Consider the following 17,476-nt stretch of genomic DNA (forward strand, 5'->3'; position numbering starts at 1 on the left):
TCACGGAGAGTGTTCCGAAAAGCTGTTTCGCCTGGTTCCTGCCACCGAATTCCACCTTTATTTATTTATTTAATTAAATTGCGTTACATGCGACTTAGTTACTAAATAATTATCACATGCACCTCGTAATAAGGCATAGCAATGAACAACAGAGGGGCAGACATTCAAATATATTTTTCTTCTAGGTATTCATTGATAGAATAGTAACATTTTTCCAAAAGTAACTTTTTCAAAGAGGTTATGAATTTTTTAATATTGGTTTTGCTTTTAAGTGTTCTGGTAACTTATTATAAATTTTAACTGATATTGGGTGGGGACCGGGACTGTGTAATGTTAATTTAGAGTTAATTTGCATAAGATTATTTTTATAGCGAGGTGTGTTGTACCGGGGTACGTCTATGATTTTAGTGTATAGATAGACCTTCGCACGACACGCCATAAATTATCATATCATCACCACCATCTGGATGTGTGGGGGTCCTGAACAGTACGGGTTTTCAAGGCGCTTTCTTTCACGTACTACAAAGTAATGAGCTTCCGTGAGCGGTGTTTGAGAGAATGTGGGCGGCGGTGATCACTTAACACTATGTGACCCGTACGCTCGTTTGTCCTACATTTCCATAAAAAAATCCTCTGTAAAGGCTGTCACACCTAAGCTGCTTGCTTAAGGGACAGTTGCCGCTGACAACATCTACATTTTGTGTTTTCTGTGCCTGCATAGTTTGATGCTTTGTGAACTGCACTCTTTGTTTGCCTGTTCCTTTACTGTTTCCTCTTTTCTTTCAGGTATATTTTAAGAAAAGAAAACCCTAATCCAAGTGCATAATGCTTGTTGTGCAGCCTGCAGCCTACTGGCTGCTACTTAAAAAGCTACTGCTCAGCACAAATAAAACTTTGTTTCAAATTCAAATTCAAATATTTTTATTCAAAATAGGATGTGACGTCACTTATTGGAAGTCAAAAACTACCACCCATTGCAAAATGAATGCCTCAGACCTGAGAAGAACGAGCGCAACAAACAAAGCGGGTTTTTTTTCATCGAAAAAATATGTTTACAAAGTAATATTGTACAATTAAACTTATTATTTAATAGCCTGAGGGCGGTCGCTCCATTCCCAATCTGTGGTATTATTCAGTTGTTCATTCATGTTACAGTTCGTTATGAATATGGTCCCTTAATGTGGAAACGTAACATCTCTTTGGAATGACAAATTCTTCAACCATATGAGATACGTCAGCTTATAACAAAATATATAAATAAATTCATGAAAAGAATCAACCCTAACAATACCTATCACAATAGATCACATTGGTCGCAGTGAAACAGGCACTTACCAGTGGGAGGCTCCTTTGCACAGGATGCTAGATTATGGGTACCACAACGGCGCCTTTTTTTACCGTGAAGCAATAATGTGTAAGCAGTACTGTGTTTCGGTCTGAAGGGTGCCATAGCTAGTGAAATTACTGGCCCAATGAGACTTAACATCTTATGTCTAAAGATGACGAGTGCATTGTAGTGCTGCTCAGAATTTTTGGGTTTTTTCAAGAATTCTGAGCGGCACTGCATTGTAATAGGCAGGACGTATCAATTACCATCAGCTGAACGTCCTGCTCGTCTCTTCCCTTATTTTCATAAAAAAATGAAACAGTTCTTCATCATTCATGCATTTCTAAATGATCGCTTTCTCAACTATTAAACTCAGTTCGTGAGCCTTCATAGTCAATATCAACGCACTAATATCCATCAATCTAAGATTCAGGCATCAATCATCAATCAATATCTTATGTCTCAAGGTAACGAGCGCAACTGTAGTGCTGCTCAGAATTTTTGGGTATTTCAAGAAACCAAATACCATCAGCTGACCGCCCTGCTCGTCTCCTCCCTTATTATCATAAAAAAAAGTGAAACAAGCCTAAACTGTAGTAAATTTGCTTTACGACGATTCCGAAGTTAGTCTTACTGATTTAAATTAGGCTTTCAAAGAATAAATTATAATAAAACTTTTCAGAACTATAAGTAAAACATAAAGATTATATTTTTAGAGATACCTATGTCTAAACATACTCCGTGAGATTATATTTCTAGAGATAAGTCTAAACATACTCCGGGTACTAGTAATGCATCGATTATTCAAATTCTCAAACAAGTGAATGGCCCCGCCTCTTCGCAGTCGCAATCTCAATAAAGACTTCCTAGATGCAATATAAGCGTAGGTATATTTTTAATAATTATTAACTCTGCTTGTTTGCTTAATTAAACTTAATCTTTGAATAACGATATAAGAGTTATAATGTGAGGCCAGTATTGGTTTGTAATTGCTTGTCAATATCGATTTTGAAATTGAAATATTGACTTGTGGTTATAAATGTAATTAAAGTGTTATATCAGTATGATAGTATCTATTTAATCGTACGAATTGAGTTAATCTAGTATATAAGCGTCTGTAAAGTATGAGATTTTTGAAGTTATACTTCTGTAGACACGTTATGAAAAAATCATGAGAGTGAAATTTTAAGATGAGCGCCCATAACTGTAACACAAAAGTAACAGGCTGAAGTTGGTTCCTTAAATTTGCTACGTTTGCGACATTCGTTATTTTTTTTTGGTTCTTCGTCCATTATAGGATAGGCAAAGGGTTCAAGCCCGTGCAGCCGTATTCGTTATTTAATAATTAATTGTCAAAGCCATCGTTGCAAGATTTAACAATATTATTCTTTCTACAAACGTAGATTAGCACGAGAAATAAATAATTTTAAGGATTTTTGCTTTGTTAGGCCAAAGAAGTATAACTTCTTGCGTACACTTTTTTTATGGCGGAGTGGCTTGTGATTTTGACGATTTTCGGTTCACAGGTTCGAATACTGATATGCAAGCATATGTATGAGTAATGTATGATATATTGTTTCTAAGTCATTGCAAACTTGTCTTAGCCGGCAAGTGCACCAATTGAAGAACGAACAATATTTTATTTCATAATGTAGGGCAAAAAACTTTCGTACGAAGTTTCGTTAGTAATAATCGTACAAATAGAAGCCTTCTTATATCCAATGCTGGTTGTTATAATAATAGTTGAAGTAGCGCAGAGCCTGCTCACAAGTCTCCGTCATTACTCTGAGAGTAAGATCGATTAATCATATCTCCTCTACTGGATAATTTGGCAGTTGATTTAGTGAAAAGCAACATGTTATTACGTGGATAAATCTCTATCTAGAAAAGCTAAGATGCCTAAGCGTCTGATTTATCGCGCCTTGGGCTATCCCACTTTGTTATCCTCCCAGTATAGCGTATTTTCATCTTTAGTTGAATTTAATAAACGGTTGGGATATAGATCTCTTTATAATTATAGTTTTGAGAAATTTTGATCATTGCTATTACAATGGCACCTTTGTTGAGTGTAGGTTGCCAGTATTGACTAATGAATCAAACGGAGTTAACAATAGTAATTATATTAAACCCCATTTCTTGTTTAATTGTGGTTAGGAAGAATACAAGCGAACACTGGTTATTTTAATTGATTTATTGTTGAATTTAAACGCATTTGTCTTAAATCTTTCCTGTCACATTTGAATAACAAAGAAAATTGACCATACATATATTTGATAATTTAAATTACATTATTATATTCAGTTTGGTAGTAAGAAATACTTCGAATCCCGAGTATTTTTTTAAAATTTTAAAAGAATATATGATTGTAATAATAAAATCGATCGCTATTAATCTAACCATAATCGACCAAGAGTAGCATCTTTATAGTACATTAATTAAAAAGATCGATTTCTTTTAGGAATAGGTCTCGTTAACGAATAATAATCGAATCGAAACAACTCGTCATGCGGTGAGTCTATGGTTTCATATAATGTATTTTTTGCACACTAACTAATAAAGAAGGTAATAAAGGTAGTAAAGTTCATGCAAACGAGCGCTACCTTCTTAATAAACTAACCTTACCTAACATTCTTTAAAATTGTTTTTCTCTGAATCTGCCATTCCATGCAGAAAAATGTTTTTGTTAAATTAAATACAATTATAACATAAATTGTTAACATTTATCGAGACACAAAAATATTTGTACGTGGCCCAAGCTCCATATACTGCTGGTCATTGTCCTTTGATAGTAGATTTAATGATGAATTGCACAGTTAGATTAAATACTTCAATATGCAAAGGGTTACGGAACCAGTGAAGGCCACTCAGCAAAAATAAAAAAAAATGTATGGGCGCTGTCAATGTCTTCCGCAATATGCCCTTGATGACTTTTAGATTTCCACCTGTATCATCAGAACACTTTAGGCAGTGTCAGGTTAACATCAAGAGAGGGCTGCCAAAACTACAAGTCACGCTTTTCTGATCAGAAATCCCAAAATTTCTAGAGAACTTATTTTATGGTCTGGTGCTAAGAGGGCAAATATATATTTTTTTACTTTAATAATAACTTGAGAAAGTAAAGAAATGTTAATTACAGGCTTCATTAGATAGAAATGAGCTCTCAAGGGTAAATACTTTATACACTCCTTTAATAAAGCCGCATTTCAGCTGTTATCTGTAAATAAACTATTAAGAGCAGTGAGCAGTGAGCCCTTTTAATACCAGACCAAAGAATTCATTTTAAACGTGAAGACACATTTTCCCCAACGTACAGTATTGGCTAGAAACAGAAAATCTGTCCAAACTCGTTGGCCTAATCTGAAGATAAAATATTTCATTAAATCAGATCAGTGAGTTTTGCCATAGGAGATATATACAAATATACACGCGTCCATTTTTAATATACATACTTTAGTTTACTACATAATGTCAGATGTATTATGATAAATTTTATAGTTAATTGTATTCGAAACGGACCGACACGAGAGTTTATTAATAAATCTATCGCTGGAAGATCTCCGGTATTTAGAGGCGTTACTGTTGTGGAAAATTAATGAAGTCTTCCGCGGAGTGTTTCGCGGTTTAATGGCAGCCATTAATTTTATCTCAACAACAGGCATATATACGCGGCGACGCGTCTATCTGTTCATATCACGTCATCATCTCTAATTGAAAATAATACTGTATGTTAATTAATAATAATTATACTTTAATATGTTATGTCTAGGTATTTATAATATTAGATTTACTTGTGTTTATGAAGAATTAGGATTGATTCCTACTGCGTTCCTCTACTGTTTTCAAATATCTTTCTTCCACGTACAACAAAGCTGGTTTGGCTTAAAGGCCGGCAACGCTCCTGTGATTCCTCTGGTGTTGCAAGAGATTGTGGGCGGCGGTGATCACTTAACAACAGGTGACCCGTAAGCTCGTTTGTCCTCCTATTCCATAAAAAAAAAGAAAACTGTGGAATGAGTTGATTTAGAATAACGTTATCCTACAATAAATATTTATATATTACCAGTATTCACAAGTGGGAGGCTCCTTTGCACCGGATCCCAGCTAGATTATGGGCACAATGGCGCCTATTTCTGCCGTGAAGCAGTAATGTGTAAGCATTACTATGTTTCGGTCTGAAGGGCGCCGTAGCTAGTGAAATTACTGGGCAAATGAGACTTAACAACTTATGTCTCAAGCTGACGAGCGCAGTTGTAGTGCCACTCAGAATTTTTGGCGTTAATCAAGAATCCTGCCTCTCCCTTATTTTCATAAAAAAAATAGAATAACGTTTTACTACAATGTAGACTAATATGTTGTGTTTGTCCTCATTTTCCATAAAAAAACCTCTAGGTGTAATCTGCAATTGTCTTATGCTGTGATCTATTGAGCGTCCTTAGACTTTACTTATGTAAAACTCAGCATAATCTAAGTGTTGTCAAATGACTATAAAACTAAATAAAAGATTATATTGCTAATCTGACACTCAGCTAAGTTTCTCTTGAGTAAAGTCTGAGCAATTTCTAAGTACGCTCTATCTATAGATAGATCTCAGCCTTAGATCTGAATTTAAAAATTGATTCTCCAACAAAGTTGTGTAATCATTGTAAACAATATTCAATTTTATATTCATCGGTGAGTGTTTTAACAATATGACGAAGGCCTGCGCACTAAACAGATTTAAGATCACTTCGGGACGTCGCTCAAGCGTAGAGTTAGTATTCAATAATAAATATATTCGGTCGTAAAGCAGTACGAGACGGGATGAGATCGTCACAAGAACGTAGGAGCTTCGCTAAGCTCACAAAAGCTCGTAAAAGCTCGCGACTATTACGCAGTTATTGTTACAGAGTGGAAACACCATTATTACTCGAGTGGATGCTTGATTTTGTTGTTTATTGTACCTCGTTCACCGGTACTGCGGCAGACATGATACAACACTCAATATGTCGACTATACTGCTCAGAATATATTAATTACTAGCTAACCCAGCAAACGTTGTGTTGCCATATAAAGTAATAAGAAAAAAAAATTTTGGGGTATAAAAATAGATCGACCGATTCTCAGACTTACCAAATATTAAATCGTACATAAAATCTACCAACTAAAGGTAGCTAAAATTAAGTTTTATATAAAGTATATTAGTAAATTATATAAAGATTCTAATTAGTTATTAATTTTAAATTATTCTTTCGATTTCATTTGTGAACGACGGGGGACACATCAAAGGAAAAACAAAATTGTTGTTTTTATTTAATTCCGTACATTTTCGTATTTATTCACCTTTTAAAGCTTCTCTGGACTTCCACAAATAATTCAAGACCAAAATTAGCCAATTCGATCCAGCCGTTCTCGAGTTTTAGCGAGACTAACGAACATCAATTCATTTTTATATATATAGATATTGATTTCGTCTATGTGACGGCGAATCGACTAATACAAATATTTTATTTTTTCTCAAAAGAAAACGTGTTATACAAAACACCATGTACAAGTTACTACATACTCATAATACCAACTACACAACATTATACATTACATCCTTTAGATACAAACATTAAGAAGAAGCCTACATACTTAAGTTTGGTAAATACATCTAGGCAAGTAGGTATGAAGTTTTTATTGCTAGGACTTCTTAAATAAACTAGGCACATACAGACAGTAGATTTGTGTGAAACAGACATAAAAGCTGGTGTATTTCCAGAAAATTGATATTTTTCTGGAGTGTTGGTATGTAGTCTACATTATGACAACAATCTACTAGTAAAGTAGTGCAATTAGACATATAATAGCAATAATACACTCTTAGATTAAGGATTGGTCTCTGCTGCGCTCCAACTAGATACCGCACTACCTAAGAACAACAGATTTTTTTGTTACGGCAACTATTGGATGCTTGTGTGCGTGGCATCTTGACACTCAATGGCATCTTTCAAATTTTGTAACATACCCTTCGTGTTATTTTACATTGAAATTAATAAAATACAAAATACTAACTGATGATATTATGTGAATTATTTTTATAAAGTTTTACTACGCAATCCGGCATTTTAGTCTGAATTATTACCAAAGCTTAACCGAACATGTGCTACGTCAACGTCACACATTATTCGAGACTGGGTCGAGTACGCCCACTTAGGCGTAGTATTCGTTGCCACACTTTGCGACTACGCCTACGGTATCTAGTTGAAGCGCAGCAGAGACCAATCTTTAATCTAAGGTGTATATTACGCATAGCATCAAAATTCTAATTCTAAAATTTTATATAAATTGTCACAGAAATAAGGATAAGTATAGTATATATAGATATATACTGCATAACATTCTTCCCATTATTCTATGATTGTAGACATTATGATGGGAAAGATAAGTCCAAAGTATTTACGATTCATACACCTATACAGGATGGTTTTTTGAGAAGGACGGTGATGGCCAAGTTGGAAACTACGAGACTTAGAGAAAAGTCGTGAAAGGATTCATGCCCTTGATTTATAAGAAACCAATAATTGCATATGTAGTTTTTTTAAATTTCTGCCATTATTGGCTTTCTCGAAAAACCCAGCCTGTATTTTAATTCTAAATTTAAAGACCATCATAGAAAAGATAAATTCAAATAAATATACAATTTGCAATATCAGCGCTCCAAAAATTTTACTTTTCAAATATGTATTAAAAATACTGGTTTTGTGAGAAACATTCACATATTTTTAGCTCAAACAACTTTAAACTTTAGTACGAGAAAAACTTACATTCAAACATTAATTGACACTTCAAATGTTGGACAGCTTACACGAATTGTCAAATATTCAACGCTAATCCTATTATGTTAGCAAACATTGTCGAAATCTGACGAACCAATATCTCCAAGTGAACATCTATATATATTGTACTGCTGCGAATATGACCATCGGAAATATTCACCTTTGTTCCGGGATTAAGCTGCATTTTGCATAGGAAGCGGCCCTCAATGTACTCAATGAATGAATTGTAGACATGAATGACACTAAGCGGCCCATAGCAACAATAGTTTTGTATCAAAAAGGAAGAAATTACACGTGTTTTGAATGAAATTTTAACAACATTGTGGATGTGACATGAGATTATCCTTGGTCTTATCAAAGATATGCGATTATTGAAGGAATTATTAAAAGTATGTAGACGAGATATGATTCTTGATTATGAAATGGATGGACTTATCTACAGTACTACACGGGGTTTGAATTAAAAAGGAGGTGTAATTACTGATAGATGCAATATTAGATGTTTCCTAGTTCGTTACCACGTTAGAAAATTAAAAAAGAAAATGAAAATGGTCTTTCTTTGAGGCTCTTTCACACCTAAACCACTGATCCTATCGACATGAAACTACCACTATTCGATGCGAAATTTATTCTAGATGGTTTCTGGCTACTTATGATTTAGTTCAAAGTTGTATTAACTATTCATGTAAATCAAATGAAATTTATTAATTTAGATCGAAAAATGACAATAATGTGTCTCAAGATTTTCCAGCCATCACCTCCCTCCACTATGGAAGACCAAGGAAGTAAACGACCCAAAGAAAAAATCTAGTTTGAAGTTTTATTAGCTACTAAGATTATAAGACTCTATACTTCCTCTTTGATTATACTTACGAAAAAACATGCAACAAAACAAAATAAATTTACAAAAGAAAAGAGCCAAGCTACTGCAAAGTTGCAACTAAGTAAGTTAGTACTCTCCAAAGACATGTGACGGAAGTTGGTGTTGCATTGCAAGCGAGGCACCCTTTTATAACTCGCTTTGTGCTTCAACTTAAAGGAACTATTATTTACGTGCGAAATTGTTCTTGTCACATCGTGTGATGCTATTTCTGGGGTGCATTTAATTCTTAAATTCTGTTAAAACCATAGACTTACTAGCAGATAGACAAACGGAGCATGGATGCTACTTCTTATTAAAGCTCAACCCTCAAAGGAGGTGGATATAAAAAGAAAAGTGATTTCCTTGACCTGCCTGAATAAGGTGATTTTGATTTGATTACCCTAAAGGATTGAGCTTTTGATTACTGTTAGTAAAATATAATATTAATTACTCAATAACTTTTGTATTGATTTACATTTACTTTTTTGACTTACTCATGTAAGACATTGACTATTTGACGTTTGAGTGTGTTTGTTGCATCATTTTACATTTTACATATTATATTGTAATTGAAATGATCTGTAAATCTTGATATAAAAGAGCGGCAATGAGTTTCTTGCTACTTCTTCTCATTAGCTCAACCCTTTACGAAGTCGCGGTAGATTCAATCAGAAAAATATATATTTTTTTGACATTCATAAGTGTCATTTCCGTGACCTACATGAATAAACTGATTTTGATTTTGATTGAAGAGAGAAAAACATTCTATTTTAAATCCTCTTACAGCAAGATAGAATGTTTAATCGAAGCTATACTCACTGTATTGTATGTATACCCTTAAACAACGTGTTACAAAATACCCCGTAAAAGTATAATTAATTGGACCTAATTCCAGAAAAACGTTCCAAACCACAGTCATGTTGAAATTGAGTTAAGAATACAAAACTGGTCACGTGAATCATATTAACGGACTGACTAAAAATGGCAGCCCTACCGTCACTCTTTAAATGACATAATGGCTTAGTAGTCCAACCCACATGTATGGAATACAAATAATATTTATTAAACCTTAAACACGATTTCCTTAAAGTGATGTTTGTGGCTTAGAACGTTTTTAAGGAACTACGCCCAATTATCAAAGGAAAAATTTTACCAACCCTAGTAAGCTCTCATGTCAGGAAACCAGATTATTAAACAGAAAGGCCTACGTACCTATTTTACCTAATAATTGTCTACTGTAATAGTTTTTCTATTTTTTCATTCATAATTGTTTGCTACTTCAATACAAGGATGTACTTTTACTCAAGTACCTACTGGCTTCAAAAAATGCCAAGTTGGAAAAAATGGTTATGTGAAGGACAGAGTGTATTTCTTCGATTGTCCAACGGTTGCCGAGATGGAACTGCGTGTTGGATTGGTTTTCTTATAATAAGAACGTCGATGGTGCAAAATGCCACACAAGCCATATCTCGACGAGCGAGGTTGTGTATTGAGCAAGGCGGAGCCATTTCTGACAAATTTGACGCTCATTATGAAAAAGTAAGTGTTCGTTTAGTTTGTTTTGTTAGGTTGGGTCTTTTAAATTTTTGTCGTTCCGTGAATTAGGTAGAAATGTAGGAACTACATTCTGCGTAGCGTACTCTTTAATTTGACCGAAATAGGGTTGGCACATCACTGAAAATAATAATATTTTTATATTTTGTTCGGATATGTTATAAAGCGTTACTACACGATTCTTAAATATTGTGAATAAATTAGTTATAAGGCCCCATTTAACCTCCTTTCGGCTTTACGGGTAGTTTTGTAAAGTAATATTTATAAGGTTATGCTTTACACAACTTTTGAGCGTGATTGTGGGTCTAGTGGTATTATTATTGTATGTCAATGAATGGTCCACAGTTTTTTGTTTGTCAAAGTCAGTTTTTTTTTAAATAAATATCTTAGATTCGTGTTACATAAATATTATAAAGTACAATATGTTTACCATATTTATGACGTGCAAATTTTACTTTATCACTATATCATTAGTAACATTAGCAGTATTATTTATTATTATATTATATAAAAAATCGTCAATTTTTTAATTCAAAATATTCGTCTAATGAATATAAGCAATTAATACTAAAACAAATAAAAATTTTTCTTTCTTCCTTTCTTTCTTTCAAATGTCACTCGTATAAAGATTTATGTAATTACAAGTGCTTTAATACCAATAACTAAAATTTTAGATAGGTTATGTGCCTTATGATTCTTAGTCCATAACAAACGAATGTTCCAGCTGTTTCGAAACCATCAATTACTCTTTATAACATTAACAATGATAACAAAAGGGAATAAAATAACAGTTTGTTATTCGATATTAGACGTCCAGAGAGCAGTGAGGTGGGCGGGGCGGGGGGCGGGACAACAGATGTGCACGCGCAGAAACACGCGTGCTTTACTTGACTTACTCATTACCGACGAACAGTTACTTTAATAATAATAATAATATTGAATGAATCAATTATCTTAACACGAGTACGAACAGAACCTTTAACATGTTCAAATATGTATTTGTGTTTATGGTATTCAATTAAAAATGGACAAAATATTACATTTGAATTTGGAATCTGTCATTTTTATATGATTGTTCTTTGAGCTTTTTGTTTTTGGCGCCAATACATTGTACGATATCTAGCTATATTAAAATGGCCACTATTTCGCAAAGGCATTCATGAAAGTTGTCGTTGTTAGAGTAGTTCTCAAGTAGACATAGTAGTTCTTTTATTTTACTTTAGAAGTGGCACTGTTGTATATTAATCATTTTATCGATGAAACAGATTCGTTAGATCCAAAAATAGCACTTATGTCAAGAAGCATCTACATCTAAGTACTAAATATGCTAAGTCTGGCCATAAATACAGTTACAATTCAAAATAAACAAATTGTTGCATTTGAATTTGGAATCTGTAATTTTTATATGATTGTTCATCGAGTTTTCTGATTTAGGCGCCAATACGTTGTTTTGCGATATTAAAATGAAGTGGGGTGATAAAGAAAACCGAATCGCTGTGATTGCTTTACACAAAGTAGGTATGGAGCCAAATGCAATTTTTATAACTCTCCTAATACGTTTGGTCAGACAATTGTTTCTTATTAATTGAATGCATATAAAACCCCTTTTGTTTAAGATTTACATTGTTGTACAGAAAAGTTTTGGATATCCGTTTTTTTGCAAATGGGTTTATATTATATGTGATTCTTTTTTTGGTATAAAAAAAGCAATCAAGATGCTTCCAATGATAGCTTGGATGTTATGACGGAACAATCAAACATACCAGTTAAATTCATAACCCTCCATTTTTATTCGCCATAGTCGTGTGAAAAACAATATCCTGACTTTATAAACAGTAGAACAATTCACGCACAATTTACTCGCATCTACATTTGTATCAGCAAATGTATAATTACAAAAGAAAGGCCCTATTCAGCGTGAGTTATAAACACTAGACGGAGTCCTAAAATGGGAACAATAATAGAAAAGGCGTAGTGCTCAGCGGGCGTCTGCGCGGATTACAATAATTACATGCGCACGCGTCGCCCCGTACGAACTAATAACTATCATTTGGCGTGTTACTCTGTATTCTACACGAAACTTATCGGGAAACACATCTGTTTGTCACCTCGCAGTGTTTTTAATGATGGCGAGTTAATTTACTTTGTTGTACTTACAAAGATTTTTGATTTTAAGAGAAAAGTAGCTATTTTTCCTTACAAACGTTCACGACTCTTTTCTCCTTGGTTTTTAACCCTAAGTCAAAATTATTTTCAAAATAAGATCTCTTCTTTGTATTTTTGTTTTAAGGCTTAAGGCAACAATAAACGAAAAACGCACAGCAACTTTGTAGAATCGATTACCGGCTGCTGTTTTCCCGAACCGATACGACTTAGGCATCTTCAAGATAAGAGCAAAATAGGCCGACAACTCTTGACACCTGTTGTTGCTGATGTCCATGGGCCTCACGACTCCCCATCCCGCGAGCCTCTTGCTTGTTTGCCTCCTCTTTTTTTAAATGAAAATAAGGGACAAGACGAGCAGGACGTTCAGCTGATGGTAATTGATACGCCCTGCCCATTACAATGCAGTGCCACTCAGGATTCTTGAAAAATCCCAAAAATTCTGAATGGCACTACAACTGCGCTCGTCACCTTGAGACATAAGATGTTAAGTCTCATTTCCTCAGTAATTTCGCTAGCTACGGCGCCCTTCAGACCGTAACACAGTAATGCTTACACTGCTTCACGACAGAAATAGGCGCCGTTGTGGTACCCTAGCCGTGATCTAGCCGGCATCCTGTGCAAAGGAGCCTCCCACTGGTTCGAGTCTCTTATATATAACAGACCGAAACACAGTAATGTTTACTTGTTTTTTGTTTATTATTTGTGGCGTGATTTGCAAAGGTAGAATTTGAAAGAAATAAATCTATGATTAATAAACAAACTACCTATATTTATTAAGTTTGTGCTTATTAAGAAATATATAAAAAAATAATATACTCTGATGTAATTTCATAAAATCAGTGTAACATCTGTTGTATCACATATTTCGCGTGCTCCTTCGAATAAAATGCATCCTGTCATATGAAACGTATCCGCCCACGCTCAGATTGGGGAAGTAAAAAATGGATCAATTTTTATAATAGTCTGGGGGTAACACGATGTGGATACTTTATTACGAACCGGAAACATTTATTACCTTTGTGCAGCGAAAGAATACTTAGCAATATTAGAGAAACTCTATATGCTTACAGCTGGGTTACTGACAGATTTAATCATGAACTTATCATTATTATATGTATTAATAATTTTATAAATAAGGTCTGGGCATTCATCATTATCATTTAAGCCGGAAGATACATTTAAGAAGAAGATAGATTTACAAATGGTAGGCTCCTTTGCACAGGGTGCCGGCTAGATTATGGGTACCACAATGGCCCCTATTTCTGCCGTGAAGCAGTAATGTGTTAACATTACTGTGTTTCGGTCTGAAGGGTGCCGTAGCTAGTGAAAATTCTGGGCAAATGAGACTTAACATCTTACGTCTCAAGGTGATGAGCGCAATTGTAGTGCCGCTCAGAATTGTTGGCTATTTCGAGAATCCTGAGCGGCACTTCATTGTAATGGGTGGGGCGTCTCAATTACCATCAGCTGGACGTCCTGCTCGTCTCGTTCCTTATTATCATAAAAAAAAAATATGAAGCTATCATTATTTTGTATCAATATTTTTTTTAAATAAGGTTAGGCTTTCATCATCATCGTTTCAGCCGGCAGATGTCCACTCATTCAATTGTCAAAAAATTAAGTGTTTACAAAGCCTATAGGCGATGTCATATAAAAAACTTAAGTTTATTCAAATAATACGCTGAAATGTACGTAAGAAATGTCGCGAGTTTCCGCTCGTCTTACGTAAATTTATAAATGTTGCCTCATTATACGTGAATGATAATAATAATAATATATTAAGTTATAATAAATTAAAATATAATCAGAATATTAATGTTAGTATTTAATGTTTAGTTGTTTATAAATTTGATATCTTTATATATATAATTCTTCTGTACGTGTGTTGACAGTGAACTTCTCCTAAACGGCTGGATTTCTGGTTGGCTGAAATTTTTTGTGTGTTCAAGTAGTTTCGAAGATGGCTTTTTTTGGGTGTTTCATTGAATTTAAGATTGGTTTAGATTCTCAATACAGTCGACATATAATTCTCCTACATACGTCTGGACCGATTTTTCAAATTGAACACGTAATATAAAATCTTTTCAGTAAATTACGATATTTGTAGAAGTTTAATCACTCAATACAAATTTCGTTTTTCTCCGTTCTTGTAACGATATAATAACACAGCAGAAATGTAAAACTATGCGTCAATATTTTGTCTCATAATATAATTATTCATACAGATATAAAAATTGAAAATAAAAAATATTAAGGGTCACCTTTAGTGTGGAGTGTGTGGAGTCCTTTGGTGGAAGCCTTTGTCTAGCAGTGGTCATCTTCCGGCTGAAATAATGATAATGACGAACACAGTGTTAGATGCTATGGAAGACGCACAATGCCACGGGATGAAACTGGCTAGATATCACTGAATCTTCGGCAGTGAAAATAGGACACCTAGCCAAGACTGATCCCGGTGACCTAAAGCGCCGTAGCTAGTGAAATACTGGGAAAATGATGTTAAGTACCTACATCTTATATCTCAAGGTGTCGAGCGCAATTGTAGTGCCGCTCAGAATTTTTTGGTTCTTCAAGAATTCTGAGTGGCAGTGCAATGTAATAGGCAGGGCGTATCAATTACCACCAGCTGAACGCCCTGCTCATCTCGTCCCGTATTAAAAAAAAAGCATCAAAAAGCGTTGGTGACGCAATTGACCGCATTTATCACGGGGAGTGTTCCGAAGAGCTGTTTAACCTGATTCCTGCCGCCGAATTCCACCTTCGCAACACCCCACTAGTTGGGATATCATCACCACCATCTGGATGTGTGGCGGTCCTCCACAGTGCGGTTTTCAAGGAGCTTTCTTCCACGTACTACAAAGCTGTGGAATGAGCTTCTTTGTGCGGTGTTTCCGAGACGATACGACATGGGTACCTTCAAAAAAAGCGCGTACAACTTCCTTAAAAGGCCGGCAACGCTCTTATGATTCCTCTGGTGTACGCTCGACCCGTACGCTTGTTTGTCCTCCTATTCCATAAAAAAAAAATCGGTCGAACAATTGACTCCGTTCGATCATCACCCGCCACGTACACACCAATGTGTTTTCAGTTTTCAAATTCATGTGTTTATTTATTCGGCACTTTATAAAGTCTACAAGGCTTCTGTGATTCCAAAGACCACGTTGGACTGATACCATCCGGTGACCCGATTGTACCCTTATTTGTGTGCTCTTCCATATAAAATCCAATCTTGCGTGAAGATTCCGTTGTGCACATGAAATGTAACACGATTACATTAGTAAGTATATGTAGTGCCTTAAAGTTCTTCTACTTAAAGAGGAGGCTATATGCTGAATTTTTGAGGATTCTACGCTATTAAAAGCAATATAGAGGAGACCAGGGTGAACGTAGGAATTTTTGAACGTAATATCTAACAGATATTTCTGTTTATTAAAATTCTAATTAATACACACGATAGATTGGTGTTTCAGTTATCTTCTAACACTTGCATGCACTTTGTATTACAGTGGGATTTGTTAGAATTCCCTACAATGAGGGTGTTATTTATAGCTCAAGCAGAGCGAAGAGAAAACTTGGTCCTTAAGTAATAGCCCCTACATCCACACCTCATATACCGAGCTACATAAGAAAAGCCATTAAATGCATTTATTTTTTCACAATTAATTCCTTTAGTTTTCTTTTTGTTGTCATTTCTAATATACTTACTAGATACCGCTTCGAAAACAAATGGCACTCTGAAAGAGAAGAATCTCTCCCAGGATTCATTTTTTGCGCTTGTTTAATCAAATATACAATATTGTACTGTCATTGCTATTGCTATAAAATAATCATAATCGAGTCCCTGTCCGATCACTTAGATATTCAGCTGTGGAGTAGTAGGATTTACGACAAAGGCAACATTAATAAAATATTTTAAATTTATTTATAGATAAAAAGTGCACTCGAGCACAAAACCTACTTGACAAAAAAATCGTAATAAGAAATCCAGTTAGAAGAATTATATATAAAATAATTTTGAACTGGATTTCCGGTGAATTAAAGATGGAATCAGTGGAGAGGAGAGGAGATGCACTGACAGTTGTCAGGTTAACTTTACGCCCGCCCTGTTGCTGATTTAAAAATGATATTCCAATCAGATCCAAACTTTTAAATACATGTAGTTCATTACGCGTTCAAAGAGAATAGCTAACTGTGATTGTCAACGGACTTATTGATTAGTTTAGTTCATAGAGCTTTGATTACAGCGGTGAGTGCGTTATCGGGTTGTGTTAGTTTTGCGTGCGTTAGATGTGCCCGCCCTAGTCGACCAACCTGCGCGTTCCGCCCAAAGAGTAAACAATCACGTAGACAGCGCACCCGCGGGAGAGGGACGGGAGATTATCGCGAGTGAGAACGCGATACGCTCACTCGTCCGGCAAACCCTACAATTAGTAGGCGAGATTCGTCCGCGGCATCGATTCGTTACGATAATTGCTCGGAGGACTTTTTCTTGATATGAAAATTTGTCGCGTGTGTTGTGACCAGTGAGATGAATTGTGCTTACTACCATCAACATGGGGGGGCGCCGCCCGTGCCCCATAACGTTAACAATAATTACTTCAACGAGGTAAATCTCATTTTAAGAATAATTATGATTATTTTGAATCTGTTAACGATATTTTTATTAGATTTTTCACCACGCCGCCTACGATTGCGTTCAAATAGTCAACGAGATCATTTTTGTCATTATAAATATTTAATTTCTGCAGTTTATTAAATGATCTTGAGTAT

At 35.0% G+C, this 17,476-nt stretch overlaps 1 protein-coding gene across 3 annotated transcripts in view; it reads left to right on the forward strand.

Moving 5' to 3' along the window:
* Positions 1-17,476, forward strand: part of LOC126966517 (transcription factor Sp9) — a 124,378-nt gene that overhangs the window by 50,650 nt on the left and 56,252 nt on the right. Inside the window, exon 1 of one of the 3 annotated variants that reach the window (XM_050810638.1) lies at positions 17,134-17,312. The exons of the other annotated variants lie outside the window; for them this stretch is intronic. Within the exon in view, the coding sequence (XP_050666595.1) occupies positions 17,235-17,312 (78 nt within the window). The 5' untranslated portion in view covers positions 17,134-17,234. Of the gene's footprint in view, positions 1-17,133; positions 17,313-17,476 lie in introns of those variants that run through there. 3 annotated transcript variants of the gene reach the window in all.

The sequence above is a fragment of the Leptidea sinapis genome, chromosome 10, assembly GCF_905404315.1.
Source record: "Leptidea sinapis chromosome 10, ilLepSina1.1, whole genome shotgun sequence".
Taxonomy (NCBI): Eukaryota; Metazoa; Arthropoda; class Insecta; order Lepidoptera; family Pieridae; genus Leptidea; species Leptidea sinapis.